This window comes from Astatotilapia calliptera, chromosome 7 (genome assembly GCF_900246225.1).
Source record: "Astatotilapia calliptera chromosome 7, fAstCal1.2, whole genome shotgun sequence".
In the NCBI taxonomy this organism is placed as follows: Eukaryota; Metazoa; Chordata; class Actinopteri; order Cichliformes; family Cichlidae; genus Astatotilapia; species Astatotilapia calliptera.
In genome coordinates this window covers 45,785,347-45,800,994 of record NC_039308.1, presented here as the reverse complement: position 1 = coordinate 45,800,994, position 15,648 = coordinate 45,785,347, and the positions used below count along the sequence as shown (strand labels likewise).

At 38.5% G+C, this 15,648-nt stretch overlaps 1 protein-coding gene across 9 annotated transcripts in view; it reads left to right on the top strand.

Annotated features, from left to right (window-relative positions):
* The first annotated feature begins 1,769 nt into the window (after positions 1 to 1,769).
* The window catches only part of LOC113026380 (pleckstrin homology domain-containing family A member 7-like), a 155,818-nt gene continuing 141,939 nt past the window's right edge, over positions 1,770 to 15,648 (top strand). For 3 of the 9 annotated variants that reach the window (XM_026175109.1, XM_026175105.1, XM_026175107.1), the window contains exons 1-3: positions 1,770 to 1,983; positions 2,114 to 2,190; positions 2,349 to 2,406. In XM_026175109.1, coding sequence (XP_026030894.1) covers positions 1,901 to 1,983; positions 2,114 to 2,190; positions 2,349 to 2,406 — 218 coding nt within the window. In that variant the 5' untranslated portion in view covers positions 1,770 to 1,900. The remainder of the gene's footprint in view (positions 1,984 to 2,113; positions 2,191 to 2,348; positions 2,407 to 15,648) is intronic. The other 6 variants (XM_026175106.1, XM_026175108.1, XM_026175117.1 and 3 more) reach the window with 4 other exon arrangements.

The window sequence follows — 15,648 nt, the reverse complement described above, 5'->3', positions numbered from 1 at the left end:
AAAAGAACGTTGTCTTCTATCTCGTCTGGAACACGAGCCCCACATCCTGCCAGACACTGTTCCTCTTTCCAGAGACAAACATGACCAACTTCTCACCTATAAATGAGTCTAACTAATGTATGTGTGTGTGTATGTGTTGACCTTACATGCTCTCTCATCTCACCCGTTGCACTTCTGACCTTTTACCAGACCAGAGGCTCATCCTTATGTGTAATAACCTAACTGAAACTATATGTACTATGTTGAATAAATGTTTTAATCAAGAACCTCTACTAAAAGCTTAATAAAAGAATATAAAAGTATAACAGACAATTTGAATAACCTAGTAATTCAAATAGCCTCGTCTAGCCTGCTCCTCAGAATAACTTAGACTCTGCTTTCACTTCTGCAAACTCTCTGCAACTTCCCGTCAACTCCTGCAACTTAGTCTTTCTGAAAGACACACACTGTTTAAACCTCTGAATGCAATATCAATGCTGCAGATTATATTATTAATGCAATGGTAATGATGATGATTATTTAACAATAGCAGTAAAATAATTTCCCTGCTCCACAGTAACAAGTCCATTTTCAAAATGTAAGGAGTAAAAGTACACAGTTGTCTCAAGTACTACTGAAGTAAAGTACAGAGACCTGAACATTCTACTTAAAGCACAGCACTTGAATATATGGCTGTAGAAGGGCAACAAATCAGGCTTTTTTTCTTTATAAATGTTTCCTGTGGAAAATGTATATTTTATACAGATTTATGGGACCATTTAGTAAAAGACACAAAGATGTCATTGCAAAGATGACTGATGGTTTCTGACTGGACTAGAACTGGTGAAACTGTGAAAATAATAATCGCTTAAAAGTCACAATTTTGAGCTCAGGCTGATTGCTTCTCATACAAGCTTGCAGCACATAAACAGAGCCACAGCCAGGACTATAGACATTAAGTCCAGATTGCTTTGGCAGAGTCTCAACACTCAAAGAAATGGACAAGAATAAACTGGAAAATTCCTTTCACTGTAATGCTTTTTTTTTTTTCAATTAAATTTAGCCTAAAATCTGTTTAAACACTGGGTGATATGTTTTGTGACTGTAAATCTAAATGTGTGTCTATGTGAATACACAGACTGAAGTTAACAGGTTTAGAGGTAATGTTTGAGCCTCTGGTCATAATAAATGAAAGGAATAAGCTATCAAATGACAGTTCAGGGTTTAAAGCTTTTCTATCTCTGAATTAATTGGAGCTATGAGTGTAAAAGGAGGCAAGACAGACTGCTGAGTCTGGAAAGCAAGCAAAGATATGATTAAGCTTTGAGCTGCCATTTAAATTTAAATTTGTATAATAGGGAATAAAGTAATTGGTTAGAAAGTAACAACCATGAGATAAAAGATAACGAGAAATAACTTGTGTCAGCATAATGTGAAGGTGAGAAAGATTAACAGGGAGTAAGACTTAAAAAATGTGTTAGAGGAGTCTTTACTGAGGTGACAAAAGAGTACAAGGGCAAATTAGTTATAAGAAAAAAGAAGGCAAGAAGCGAGGCGGGGAAACAGAAAAACAAAAAAACAACAACCCTGCAATCTTCACTATATATACACAAACTCAATACATATACATATAAGCCTGGATGCTATATAATACTTCAGCTTCTGTCCGTTTTATATTCAGTTTTATTGCCTATATTGGTAATGTTCAAAACACCAATGCATAAAAAAAATCGTTAAACCTGCTTTCCAGAAATTTTGGAGTTAATCTTCATCTGTTTGTAACTGCCTGATCATGTTGATGCTCGGATGTACGGGCTTCCGATGAGTCCCTGAAGGCAGCGCTGGCCCTAGCAGTGATTATTGAGCTCCCGGGAGACTTCATGGAGAGGGAATGAGATGAAATAGGACTTGAAGCCGGATCATGGCGGCGCCTCTCGGGCGGGACACCTTACCTGAACACTGGTCTTACGGTGTCTGCGGGGACGGCAGGGTCTTCTTCATCAAGTGAGTGGGATAACAAACGCTTTATCGCGCCGTCTCTCCCGGTTTAACGGGAGTTGGCGGGGTCTGCCCGGTGTTTTCTTCCCGGCGGTGTAACAGGTGTTTTTCCCTCCTCTCTCTGTCTGTGCTGCAGCGATGAGACACGGACCACTACCTGGCTCCATCCCCGCTCCGGTCAACCTGTAAACTCTGGACACATGATACGCTCAGGTAGCTAGCTAAGCTAGGTCTCCAGGGCAGTTTCACCTGTGCTTATTTCGCATATTTGCTTATTTAACGGTGTTTGTCGCTGCTAACTTCACTATACGGTCCGGGCCCGACAAAGTTTCAAGTGTTACGAACAAGTCTGTTGTCTGGTTTTATTTTAGACCTGCCTTGCGGATGGGAGGAAGGTTTTACGGACGAAGGGGCCAGTTACTTCATAAAGTAAGTTCCTTACAGACATATACTGCTGCAGTCTCCGTTACTGCTACCTGTGCGTTACTTGAAGTTGCCGTGCAGCTTAATATGGCTCCTGGCTCGAACTCCCTGCTACTAGCAGGAATAATGACCGCTGGGACAGTGCGGATTTAAATGGGGTGTGCCTGGGGCTAACCTGCTGAACCTCTAATGACCTCGCTGCTTTCATTTGTGCTGTGCGTGAGAAGCGGCTATCAGGTGTTTGTCATGTTCTCGCGTTCTGCCTTTTGGTACAGACCCACACTCACGTGTGTTTGCGAGCTTTTACGAGAGTTAATTTGTTATACAGTGATAAGAGATGATCTCTGGTTAACTTCCTCATATCCCAGAAGTAGTTTGAAATTTTTTTTTTGCATATTTTAGCTCCTGGATAACCTACAGAGTTTATTGTGTACTACAGGGCAGCAGATAGTTGTTTAGGCTGATAACCATGTAATAAAGAAATCCTGATGGACATGTGACCTCTTTCAAGATTACCAGTAAGCAGACTTGCAGCTTCTTAATACTAACCCTCTATGATCAGGTTCTACTAACCATTGTATAGAACTGTATGGTTTGGTTGTTGGGCTCACAATATACTATAGATGTGTTATAGAAGGTTTTCCACCATATATCTTTAACTTGAGATTTAAATGTAAAGGCATTTAAAATTGGCAGGTTAATGACTCTGGTAATTAGGTCAGTGTTTAATTGACTTGTTAAAGCTATGGGCCAGTGATGGGCTCTGCTCAAGATAATTACTGTTGTTGTTTGAATGCATTGTTTTGTAAATGCATTCATATCATATTAAAGTTGTATTATAAGTTTAACATAGTCAAATAAAAAGACTCCTACAAACAGCTGTAGGAAAGAAACACAACTCTCATTGCGTACATAACAATTAAACCCTTCTGGCAGACTGACTCTTATGTAACACAAGCTGAAGACACACATGCATACCTACACCCATGACATAATCTGTATTATCAAGAATTTTACAGTGTAAATATTATATTATGGTTTGCAGGTAATCTTAGTAACCTGATTACTGACATTTGATCCTTAATCAGCGGTCTTTTAATAAGCTTTTCCGACCCTACAAATTATTTGTAGGGTCGGAAAAGCTTATTAAAACTCAGATTATGTGAGAGTCAGGCCCCCTGCTGAGACACAGTCTGTAGTCTTCTCTCGGTATCAGCTGTTCACTGCAGTGTGAGGTATGGTTTCTTTTCTTTTTTGGGGGGGGATAACAGTGCATGGGGTTTTTTGGGCGTCAGTGACGGACTTATAAGATTAGGAGTAATGACAAACCTTTTTGTTTTTGTCTTTAGTGTCTCAGATGGATTATTATATATATATATATATATATATATATATATATAATATATATATTATATATATATTCAAAATTCCCAGGAATACTGATCTACTTGGTTACACTTTTGAGTTTTTGCTGAAACTGCTTGAATGAGATTAAAGTTTATTGTCATATGCTGATAAAATGCACAGTAATACTGAAAGGTGTTTCTAAATTGATAAACACCGTAAATATCAGCATGATCTTAATCAATAAATGTGTGAATTATGGTGGGAGTGTGGATATAAACTCAGTGCATTAGCTGCTAAACATTATTTCTTTACTGTCCTGCGTAATTGTATCCTTATAGAAAAGTGCCAAAAATTGACTGCAGTGAAAACAACAATGAAACTGTTTTACAAAACCTCACAAAAGATGCTCACTGGTTTTTTGTTTTGTTTTTTTAGTTGATATCTGATAAGTGAAAAAGATGAATGTCTTGGGGCTGTGTTGTGTTCTGCCTCGTTATCCCTGATGCAGGAGCTTATCTCTGCATCTTCAGTGATGTATGAAATGAAAGCAAAATTCTCACTAGAAAAAAAAAAGCTCTTTGACCCTCCTTTGTCCTCTCAGTGAGGTAAAACTTTAAGATGCAGTTATTTGGCGACTTTAAACTTTAAAAAGATCTTTTTATGAAAAAAGAGTCATAAAAAGAGTTTGGAAATTCAGACCATATCTTTGTTGTAAAGAGTCCAGATCGGTTGAGCAGAATAGTTTTGTGTGTTTGGCAGTGTAATCCAGCAGACAGAGAAGGAAAAACACTTGTTTAGTGCCTGAACAGAAAAGTTTGGGACTTTGGTGGTATTGACTCGGAATTTCACTCTGGGTTTCATTCAAAACGTGAGACTTCAGATTGCAAATGTGAAGACACGCTGAGACCTACAAGGACTGGACAAATCGTCATGTAAAGGCTTTTTTTTCCTACCAACTTTGAGAGGATTGAAAGTCAGGAGGGAATTCAATAAACAGCTGGAACTAGCTGGAATTTTAGCAGTAGACAGAGTTATTGTATGCACTGAGTTTGAGATTGCGTTATTTGAAGATAGTTAGAGAGGCAAGACAAAGATGGTTTGGACATGTGCAGAGGAGAGAGTGCAAATATTGGATATATGATGTGAAATATGGAGCTGTCATGCAGGAGGAAAAGAGGAAGACCACAGAGAAGATTCATGGATGGAGCAAAGGAGGACATGTAGAGGGTTGGTGCAAAAGCAAAACAATAAAAATGTTTTATTTATCCATCCAGCCATCCCTTTTCCTTCACTTATTCAATTCAGGGTCATGCGGGGTGGGAGCCTATCCCAGCTGCCATAAAGAGAGCAGGGGTAACCCTAAAGAGGTCTCCAGTCTGTTGAATGGCTAACCACCATTTATTACTGATTGTTTATATCTTTGGAAACCTAGTTTAGCATTCATGTTTTTTTCCTCTGTGTAGGTATTTACATAAGCTTCTGTAGGAAGGAAGGTTAACACCTGTTAGAGCGCTCATGGGCCACTCAGTTGTTCAGTAATCAGTGTTTTTAAGGTCCTGAAATGTCCTTAAAACGCCCTCAGGCAGATTTAGTGCTTTACATTTTCTCTGTGCTGAGAGAATTAAGTGGCATTGCAGATAACAGAGAGAAACGATTGGTTATGTTGCACTTTATGGTTTTCTTTGTGTGGAAGCTCTTTTTTTTTTTTCTTTTTTTTTTTTGGCTTATGTTTAAATACTGTCTGCTTCATTGCAGATCACTATTTGTGGGGTAATTAAAAATCTTGTAAGCCGTGACCGGGGATATACATTTTTGTTGGGATTGTCTAAAAATAATCCTGAATGGGGATATTGAAAATACATAAAATCTGCAGTTACTGTCTTTTTAAAAATATCTAGTCTAGTGTATGTTTTGTTTTTTTTAAATAAAACCTTTTATTTTTGCAACACTTTGATTTAGCTTGGCATAGCGCTCAATCTGTGATGTAATTGGCCATCAAGCTGTTGGCAGGCAACCCTCGCATTGCGCCACATATTCTTGAGGAGCCATTTCTGTCTCAACAGTTCGTTTCATACTAGACGTCCTTGTAGCAAAGCTCTCTGCGAGCCTGATGAAGATGCCACGTATAACTCACACTTGGGACGTGGGACTCATGTGGTCGCATGCTCTCCTGTGCACATATACATGTTCACACTCGCATCTCTGAACTCTCTGAAATGAATGTGGGGAGTGGCTTCACTGGTCCGTCATCACAAAACAAAACACAAAAAATAGGAGGGTGTCTCTGGGCTTAGTGCGACTGTGCGTTTGTAGAAATGCTAGTTCATTTTTCTGTTGTAGTGGGGATTTGACCTGTTTGATGGTTAAAGAGTGCATGATCTTTAGTGTCATTATACAGAGCACAATGCAATTGGGCTTGGATCAGAGATGATTAAAAAAAAAAAAAAAACAATCCCCAAACTAAACAGCAACCTAAAAGACAAAAATAGACTTAGCCAGTGTAAAGCAGGGCAGGGATAGCTCAGTAGGTAAAGTGGTCGCCCCATGATCGGAAGGTCGGCGGTTCGAATCCACTTAACGGCTACCCTGAGGTACCCCTGAGCAAGGTACCGTCCCTACACACTGCTCCCCGGGCGCCTGCTTAGTGGGCTGCCCACTGCTTCACTGAGTGAATGGGTCAAATGCAGAGAAAAAACAAGTAATTTTATTGGGGATCAATAAAGTATCCATTATTATTATTATTATTAAAGTGTCAAAGCTTGCAATATCTTAAGGAGTACACATCCCTCTGACGTTTGATTCATTCAGACTGATGGCAACCTGTTGGCAGTCTATCTGTATTTATCTATTAAACAGCAATTATTTGCAAACCTTTGACAAGTCGAACTCCAGCTATTTAGTTTCTGGACAGGTTCCAGAACGTTCTCCAGTCCAGCTTGGAATTGGATATAAATATATAAATTGTAGTACATACAGTCCTATGAAAAAGTATTTGTTACATTGTTTCAGTTAAAACAAATTTTCTTTAGATAAAGATAACTCATAAAAATGAAAGAAAGTACAATTTTAAACATACCTGGAAAAATATGCAAATACAAATGTGGATTAAAAAAACAACAACCAGATTTTAACTCTTGAAAACAAGAAGCTTCCTGCTTTGCTGAAAACTATGTGAACATGTATCTGTAATGTATTTTTTTAAACTCATTATACCTCGATTGGGATTCAAAGTAGATACGATGCTTTCAGCTCTTTAGGTTAACCGCAGTAGAAATAGTAATTTATAGCATTACATGCACATCATTCTTCAGTGACGCTCAAGCATTCAAGTGAAATAACAATAAGCACATTCCTGAGTCTTTGGGGGGGTCAAGCTTCAGGTATTTCAGGTATTCTTAAGATGATAGAGATACGTCTGGAACAGGAACAAACATTTTAGTTTGTCCTTGTTTTAATTGGCTTATGGCTGATATTTTTTTGAACAGAAAAAAACCCATGGTGAATTAATAACACTCTTGACATCTAATATCCTTTCCACGTCAAAGCCATACTATTTATCTAGAGGCCGAATTTATGTAACAGCCCCCCAGGACTCCATTGTTGGAGCCTCATCTATCTGGAAAAATGCTTTTCATGTTTTTATTACTCGCAAAAAGGACGATGCAGCTCCCTCTGTGTATCTGTGCGGATTTTGTTTGGCCACTCCGTGACACTGCTAACAGCGTGTTTTTTAGAAAAACAGCTCAATTTTATTCCTTTCCCCATTACAGCACCTATTATTGATGTCCTGTTTTAAGGTGGACTGGATGTACCGACCAGTTGATTGTATCACATGTAATCTCAAGTCTGCTTGCAGATTTGTGGAGGTGAGGAAACGGGCAGGGTTTGAACATCTTTTTCCAGCTCTGTTCCTGCATTATTTAGATATTTCTGACAGTTTTAACCAAATGCAGTGCTATGAATTCTCTCTTTGGAGAGACTGCGTGAAAGTGTACTCTGTAACCTCTTATAAACCAGTTCTTTTTCATTCATTGTTGTCTATGTGCATAACCTGTGTCTAGCTTGGTGACTGGAGTCACAGTGTGAGCATAGTCACAGGTGAAAATGTTTAATTTTTTTGTCACAGCGACATAAGAACGTGATTGTCTTCAACATATCTGTGCGGCTCCCAGAACTGTTGATGAGCTCACTGTAGACAACAATCAAGAGCCAGATCGTTTGTCTGCCCCTGGCTGTTTGCTTGGTTACTTCATTTCCGTCTGTCCCCAAACTCGGATACAGTTGTTCTTTGCCTGGACTTGCTTTAATAATCCTCTCTTATACTCTCCCCTGGACAAGGGGGATGTAAGTATGACTTGGGTTTGTTTGACGAGTTCCTCTGCTGCAGACAAGACCCTCTCACGTAACCTCTCTTCAGAAGTTGTCCCGAGGCTGTTTGTTTAAGCATGTTTGAAATAGTTCCCTGGTTGTACCCGTTTTGTGATTTTTTTTTTTTTTTCGCCCTCGTAGCTATGTGCATGCACACAGACATGATGTCTGATTCTGTCTTCCCCCGAAGGGCCTACAAACAGATTTTCTTCCCCCTTATTCTGCAGCTACACCCAGCAGGGGGCTCCTGGTACAGGGAGGTGGGGAGCATTGCCAGTCTGGCCCAAGAAGGGATAAAATTCTTGCAGGAAAGGCTGCATGACTATAGCTTCACTGGAGGGGATTGAAAGAAGGCAGGGGGCAGTGAGGAAAACTGAAACCAATGCCATACACACACAGTGAAACAAAGAAGTAAGTGAGCAGATCTGAGAGATGTCAGATTCCTGTTGGGTAGATCAGCTAGCTCAGTCCTGCAGGCTTCAGTCTTGTCTTTTGCCATTATCCTGGATATTACTTTATCTGGAAGTAGCTTTTTTCCAACTTGTTAATGTTTTATGTGTTTTTTTTTCTCTATCAAACAAAAATACCAAATGTTTTAGGATTCTTAGATGTAAAGTTTGCAGTCATGGTTTAAAAAAAAAAAGTTTTACCCATCAGTGCTTCATAATAAATCATGTGGTCCTTAGGAGCTCCTTAAATGACTTGAATATAACTTCAGACAGAACAAAACACAACAGGTTTTACCATTTCTTTATTTATCTAGGAAGTACAAAGCTAAAATGCTGAAACAGTATGCGAAGAAACTAAGTATACCCCATGATACCGTAGCTTGTAGACCCATCTTCAGAAGCAATAATTTGAATGATTCTGTATAACTTTTAGTCTCGCACATCATTTTGGAGGAACTGTGGCCCACTCTACAGAGTTGCTTCAGTTCATTCAGGTTTGCAAAATCAGATTCTGGGGTAAATTTTCTTGGAAATCCACCTTGGGAAGACTGGCAGCTGTGTTAAATGTTTCCTTGTTTGTGAATAATCTGACCATAGATTGATATTGTTTGGAAGTGGGCTTATAACACTTCTTACATTGATAGGAACCAACAATTCCTTCTCTAAGATCATTGATTACCTCCTGGATACCTGATTGTTTCCTGATTGCTGCCAACACCTCTGCTTTTATAGGGGTAGGTACACTTTGTCAGTTATCGAGTACATTTGTATTAGCAGCACCTGGCTCCCACTTTCTCTCTTAATTCTCATGGAAGCAGTAAATGTGGACTTAGTTTTTCACATACTGCTTCTGCATCTTTGCTCAGTTTCGAAATGATGACCTGGTATAATATGTCATCTTGTTGTTGTTCATCTGAGATTGTATTTACTTAATTTCTAGACCTGCTAAGGACCAGACGATTTATTATCGTTATTTAGATATAACGATATTTTGATATGTAAAATCTGTAAAATCTGCTACAAATATAAACACTCGAGCTTTGCCTGAACGACCGTGACACTGACACTGAAAAACTAAGGATGCAGGTTGTGATGAGATGATGATCTTCAAAATTGTGTTTGGTTTAGGGCTGCCACGATTTGTCGACTAGTCACGATTACGTCGACTATCAAAATCGTCGACGACTGATTTAATAGTCGACGCGTCGTTTGAAGCTTTGTAAGATCCCAAAAGACGCAGGAATAAGTAGCAGGATTTAAGAGTGTAATAATGGACTGAAACAGAAGATGGCAGCACTGCATATACAAGGATGCCAGCTGCCGTTAAACCCCGAAGAAGAAGAAGAAGAAGAAGCAGCTGTGTCCCAGAATTCATAGCGCGGCCCAGCTTAGTTTCCAACAATGGAGGCAGCTAGTTAGTTTTAATATTACTCTTATTATTCTTTCTGGGTCACAAAATAAACGTTTAACATATTTTCAGCCGAGAATGTAGCTGTGTAAACCTCAAATATCAGCTCAGTTTATCAGGACACCACATATTTTCAAAAGCGCTCCGACGTTTTCGGAGACGTCTGTTACCCACTAGCTCGATAGCTAGCCGGGGGCTAGGTCACTAGCGCGGTGAGAACACCGGACTCCCGGCAAATTATTTTCAAACCCACCGCCGTCTTTCGCTACTCAGGTTAAATATATATGAGTCACTTAGATAAATTAAAAATGTTGTTGTTTGGCTTTTTTTTTTTTTTTTAGTATTTTATTTGTTCCTGAGTAAATCGGTTTGTCTGAGATTAAAGTTATAGTTTTTACACAGCTGAATAAACGTCAAGCAGACAGCTGATTATCAGAAGTGTGAGATGCTGGAGAATATACTCCGTTGTCCTGTTATATTTTAGATAGCAAGGAGTTTATTAAACTTTACCGAAACAATCTGCAAATTTCATTAAAATTGAATAAACTATCATCTTGTCTTTATTTTTAGTTAGCACCTTAAAAGCTTAAAGCTGTAAGCTAATGATAGTTATATAAGAGCAGATGCTGCTGAATCAGAATCAGAATACTTTATTGATCCCTGGGGGAAATTATTTTTTGTTACAGTGCTCCATTTTAAACCAACATTAAGACAAGACAGACAATACGCTAACTAAGAATAGTTATTGCTGGTGCAATAAGCTGTAGTTTTACGTCCAGTGGATGATGATCTGATTAGTCGACTAATCGCATAAATAATCGGTGACTAATCGACTATCAAAATAATCGTTTGTGGCAGCCCTAGTTTGGTTCCTCTGTCATTTGAATTCGGCGTGATTGGCGGGGTAAGCACAATGATAGTATCACGAAGCCGTGACAAAGAGGCTTCTCTCAAAGCAGCTTACAATAATGTCGGGAGTATGGATGGCCTTGCAAGACTTAAACACTTTAAGGCTCCGAGTTACATTGGCTGTAGATAGCATCGGCACTGCTGCTGAGTAGTTTTTGTCCTGTAATGTTGACTTTGTTAAACCTTCAAACGGTTTGCTGAACAGGTAAGCTTTTTTTTTTTTTGTCAGCAGTGTGTGGGTTCCAGTTTTTATCAGTGTCACACATTCAGACCTTCAACCCACCCAGCATGACTGTAGTCTTGATGGAAAAAGGGAAAAAGAGCATTTCCATTAAGAGAATACAGTGCTCCTACTCTCTCTCTGCATTGTAAAATAGCCTTGAATTATTATCAAGCAAACAATGAACAGGACGCAATGACAAGATTAGTAATGAGTCACAGCAAAAAAGGTATTTTTGCCTGGAAAGATGGTGTATTATGGATGTAAGCTGGGTGATGTATTAACAAGTGTTTTTCATTTCTCAGACCCTGGGTTTCTGATGAGTGCTTGCACCCTAGGTGAACACGAAGCTGAATGGACCTAAATATAGGTGTTATGTACAGAGAAGGCTTTGCTGTATTAAATCTGAATCCGCATGAAAGACCGTTTTGATGTGACTTGAAACGGGTAGTAATACACAGGAAAAGCATTTTTTTCCTCATTTTGATGGAAAATCTTTTTCGAGTTTTTAATAAAACTGAAGAACATAGGGCTGGTTTGTGCTCGCCATCTAGAGCCCTTTGTTCTTAAGTGAAAAAGAGGCTTTGTTTTCCTGTGGAGCCCTGGCTAAACCAAAGAATCAACAGTTCTCTGGCAGACAAATAAAGCCTGGAAGAGAAAGCTTTGACAACAGCAGATTTTGTTTTTAATTTTATTGTTATCATTGGTTGAGAGTGCTGAGCGATTTCTGCTTTTCTTCCTAGAACAGCAGGAAAGTTAAAGATTATTTCATGCAAATGTCAGCCCAAGGACAACATTTATATCTAATGTGGTCTTCACTGGCTTTTTTTTCTGTTCTTAATAGCATTCCCTATAGATATTTACTTCTAACACCTGCTTCTCTACAAAGGACTATTTCTTAACATGTGCCAGGATTATATTGGTTTTCTGACATGCTTTTGCCTCTCAGACTGTCATCTAACACACCTAATATAGACTTAATGTAAATTAGTAACTTCCCAAGGTGTCGAAAGGTAAATAATTCTCTCACCTGCTCTGGGCTTTAGCTTATTTGCTTCTAAATAGCTAAAAGCTGTAGAGGTCACAGTGTTTTTTCTTTGGTATTTGACTAGAACAATGCCAGTTTTATGTATATGACAGTTTTAAGCAGCACCTAGTTCATTTTGACCATGCTCTTTTTTTATGCATTAAAAAATCCCAAATCTCCCTGTGCAAGAATGTTGGCTCTGGAGTGGAGCAAATATTTGATGTTTGCTCGCCTCATAAGGTGGGAGAGATTTTTATAGGATGAGGATGTTTGTAGTGAATGACTTTGGAAACAAGATGAGTGCATTTTCATCAGAATTTAGAAGCCTTCCCATGAGATGGCATCTGCTCAGGCTGCTCCTATTACCTTTTCCTTTTCTTTCACGGTTTCCCCCAGGCTTTTCACATACACGGTATGTGAAAAGCAGTAGCTTAGTAGATGTTTCAGTAGCTGATTTTGGTCAGTGTCTTACCTATTCTCTGTTTCTCTTACCTTCAGTTGCTCACCACTCTTTGTTATCAATGTGAGAATTGTGAAGAGTTATTTCAGTCCTGAAAGCCTTGCCAAGGGATCTAATACACTGCTTTTTGTCATGACTATAGTATAAAAAAGTAAATGTTCTGATAAGCAAGTCTTCACAGAAGTCCACCTAATGAAAATACTTTTCTGGTATTGTTGTACGAATTCTATATAAATTGGATGAGTCAAGCATCCAGTCATCACTTATTCAGTATTGCTAATATTGCACCAGGTTTTGACAATTACGCCTCATTTCATTTTGGACATTTTTAGCTAATGCGCCCAAAAAAAACGATGAGCCATTCCCTTAAATTCTTCCTTCAACCAAGGTTTTAGGGACTGTGGGTGGAAAAATGCACCCGTCTAAATAATGTTTCTCAAATGATTCCAATTTAGTTATTTGAAGTAATTTGGTAATGAAAGCTTAAGTTAAAATAAAGACGTTTCTGATCAAAAAAAGTAAGATCAAAAAATGAGATTTAAAACTTTGAACTGCAGATGGAGGTATCAATGAAAAGACACAAGATGAGTCAGTGTCTATATCTGACTCACTTTATTCATCCTGAAAACCCACAGAGATTCAGACAGCATCTCCACTGGCTAATGATTTGAAAAAAAGCTCTCTGTGTGTTTGTGTGCTTAATCACATTCTTTCACTGGTTCGTAATACTGGAGAAACTCTTAACTCTGACCAACTTGAAAGACTTCTTTGATCCTTTTAGACTCATTTTATACTTATTGCAACCTGCACTTTGATAAAAGTGTTTATGTCTTTGCACTCACAAAGCACTGTTTTCAAATGTCGGTGTTACAGGATGTTAAGTGTACATGACCTGCAAAGATGAGATTGACATATTACTTTGTGCAACACTGAATAAAGACAATAGCACATCAAAATTTAACAGATATTTGTGACCTTTAATTTGCATGGTACACTTGTTTCTCTGCAGTTTCTTCTGGAATTACATTTTCACATTATGAATAAATTCCTTTGTATCAAACCATACCTAAAACTTATTTTAAATATCTTTGTAAAAGGTTGTTATCTTATGTGTATGGATGAACATATATGAAAACTGATTTATTTCCTTTGTATCTAATGAGCTTTAAATCATGAGAATGGTACAGCATCTACAGAAAAGAGACATGTATGTGCTGCTTTATATAGATTATAGAGATTAGAGGGATAACTGCCCAGCTCACTGTTTTTTACCCACTGGTTTTTAGTGTGGATTAAACAAGTGAAACCCAATATGTAAATTACTGGGCTTTAAATGTGGCAGTGATAGGCCCTCATCAAACTCACAGCATTTCAGGTTTTTGCTCTTAACTATAATTTATGCGTTTCCTCAACTCATTGTTGTGTCAAACAGACTCCACAATCCACATACTGGCACTTTCTTCAAGGAGTAGTTTTCCTGACAGTGCACCTTCAGTATTCTTAAGGGACTCTTCTCTTCTTTTCCTCTTCTTTTGTCTTTCTCTTTGGGAAAGACCTTAGTCTTTAGGGTCGTGTGTGTGTGTGTGTGTGTGTGTGTGTGTGTGTGTGTGTGTGTGTGTGTGTGTGTGTGTGTGTGTGTGTGTGTGTGTTTAACACCATCTTTGGAGTTGGTCTGAAAATGGATCTCTTGAATATTTAACCTTGCCCTGAGGCTGTGGTATTAATCCACAGACTCTTACAGAGAATCTGAGTACAGCACTGATCTGGCAGGCTGATATGTGCTTTATTGTGACATTTAATGGGAATATGATGGATAAGATGTAAAAACAAAGCAGGATGACAATTTGCACATAAAATTTCTGTGCAGCTTTTTGTGTGCTTTTCAATTCATACATATGCTGACAAACAGAGAAAGGGGTCTGGTATTGGATAAATAGCCACAGGCACCCAAAAAAGTTATTAAAATGATTAAGAGGCTTACAGCCGTAAAATGATTATGTGCATGTGAACAATTTTAAAATGACTGCTCCAAATGGTCCTCCATTTTAAAAGGGATTGCGATCCAAAACATGACTACACATTATAATACTTTTGGTAATTGCAGATCTTTTCTGAACTCTTAATGACAAAGTGTCCTGTTGTGATCATTTACAAAGTCCAGAATGTTCTGAACACACTTGACTTTTGACTGGTGCCTTTTTCATTTGTCTTAATCAGTGTGTAGGGGTACAAAGTTCAAAATGAGTTTGTTTTTTTTCTATTATGAAAAGGAAATACAAAAAAAGAACCATTTAAACATTCATAAACTCACATACCATCTATTGAAATGTCAGCCACATCTGATTTCCTGCATGTTGAAAGATGAGAGTGCAGTTATGTCTGTCATGTCCCGCCACTGTACTCAACAGCTATTTTTCATATCAGAGAACATTAACCTCTTGCTGCTTCCCCTTTTGCACAGTCAATCTAAATTTTTATTTGAGCTTGGAAAATAAACTTTAACACTGTTACCAGTAGGGATGGGATTCCAGAACCGGTTCTTGTAGAAAACTGGTGTCTGGTAGTCTAGTTTGTTTGAATTGTTAGTCTGCCTGCGCATCGATCCAGCTTCTTGCGTTTGCGCTGCAGTCAGCTAATTTCAGTTGACGTGTCAGAGGAGGGAAATGGCGACGGAGTCTGTGGCATGGATATGGACGTTTATTTTTATTGCATAAAAGGATGAGATAAATGGTAAAGTGCAAATTGCATCCAGAAAACAAACGACTGCATTATTCTGGTAACACAGCTTCGGTTCTTTGCAAGCATCTGTACAGGCAGCATGCTAACGCTAAGCTAGCCAAGAACCCTTTTTCCTTTACATTACTTCATTTCGAGTAATGAAGTAATGTACTGCATTACTTTTAAGAAAGGTGTTCTGTGTAATATCTGTAATAATGATGTTTTAAAGTAACAACTCCAACAGTGATCACAACAAAGAGGGGAAATACCACAACAAACATGCCATCATGATCTTGGTTCGAGGGGTGGCTCAGTCTATGAAATCAACCATTCAATACCAAT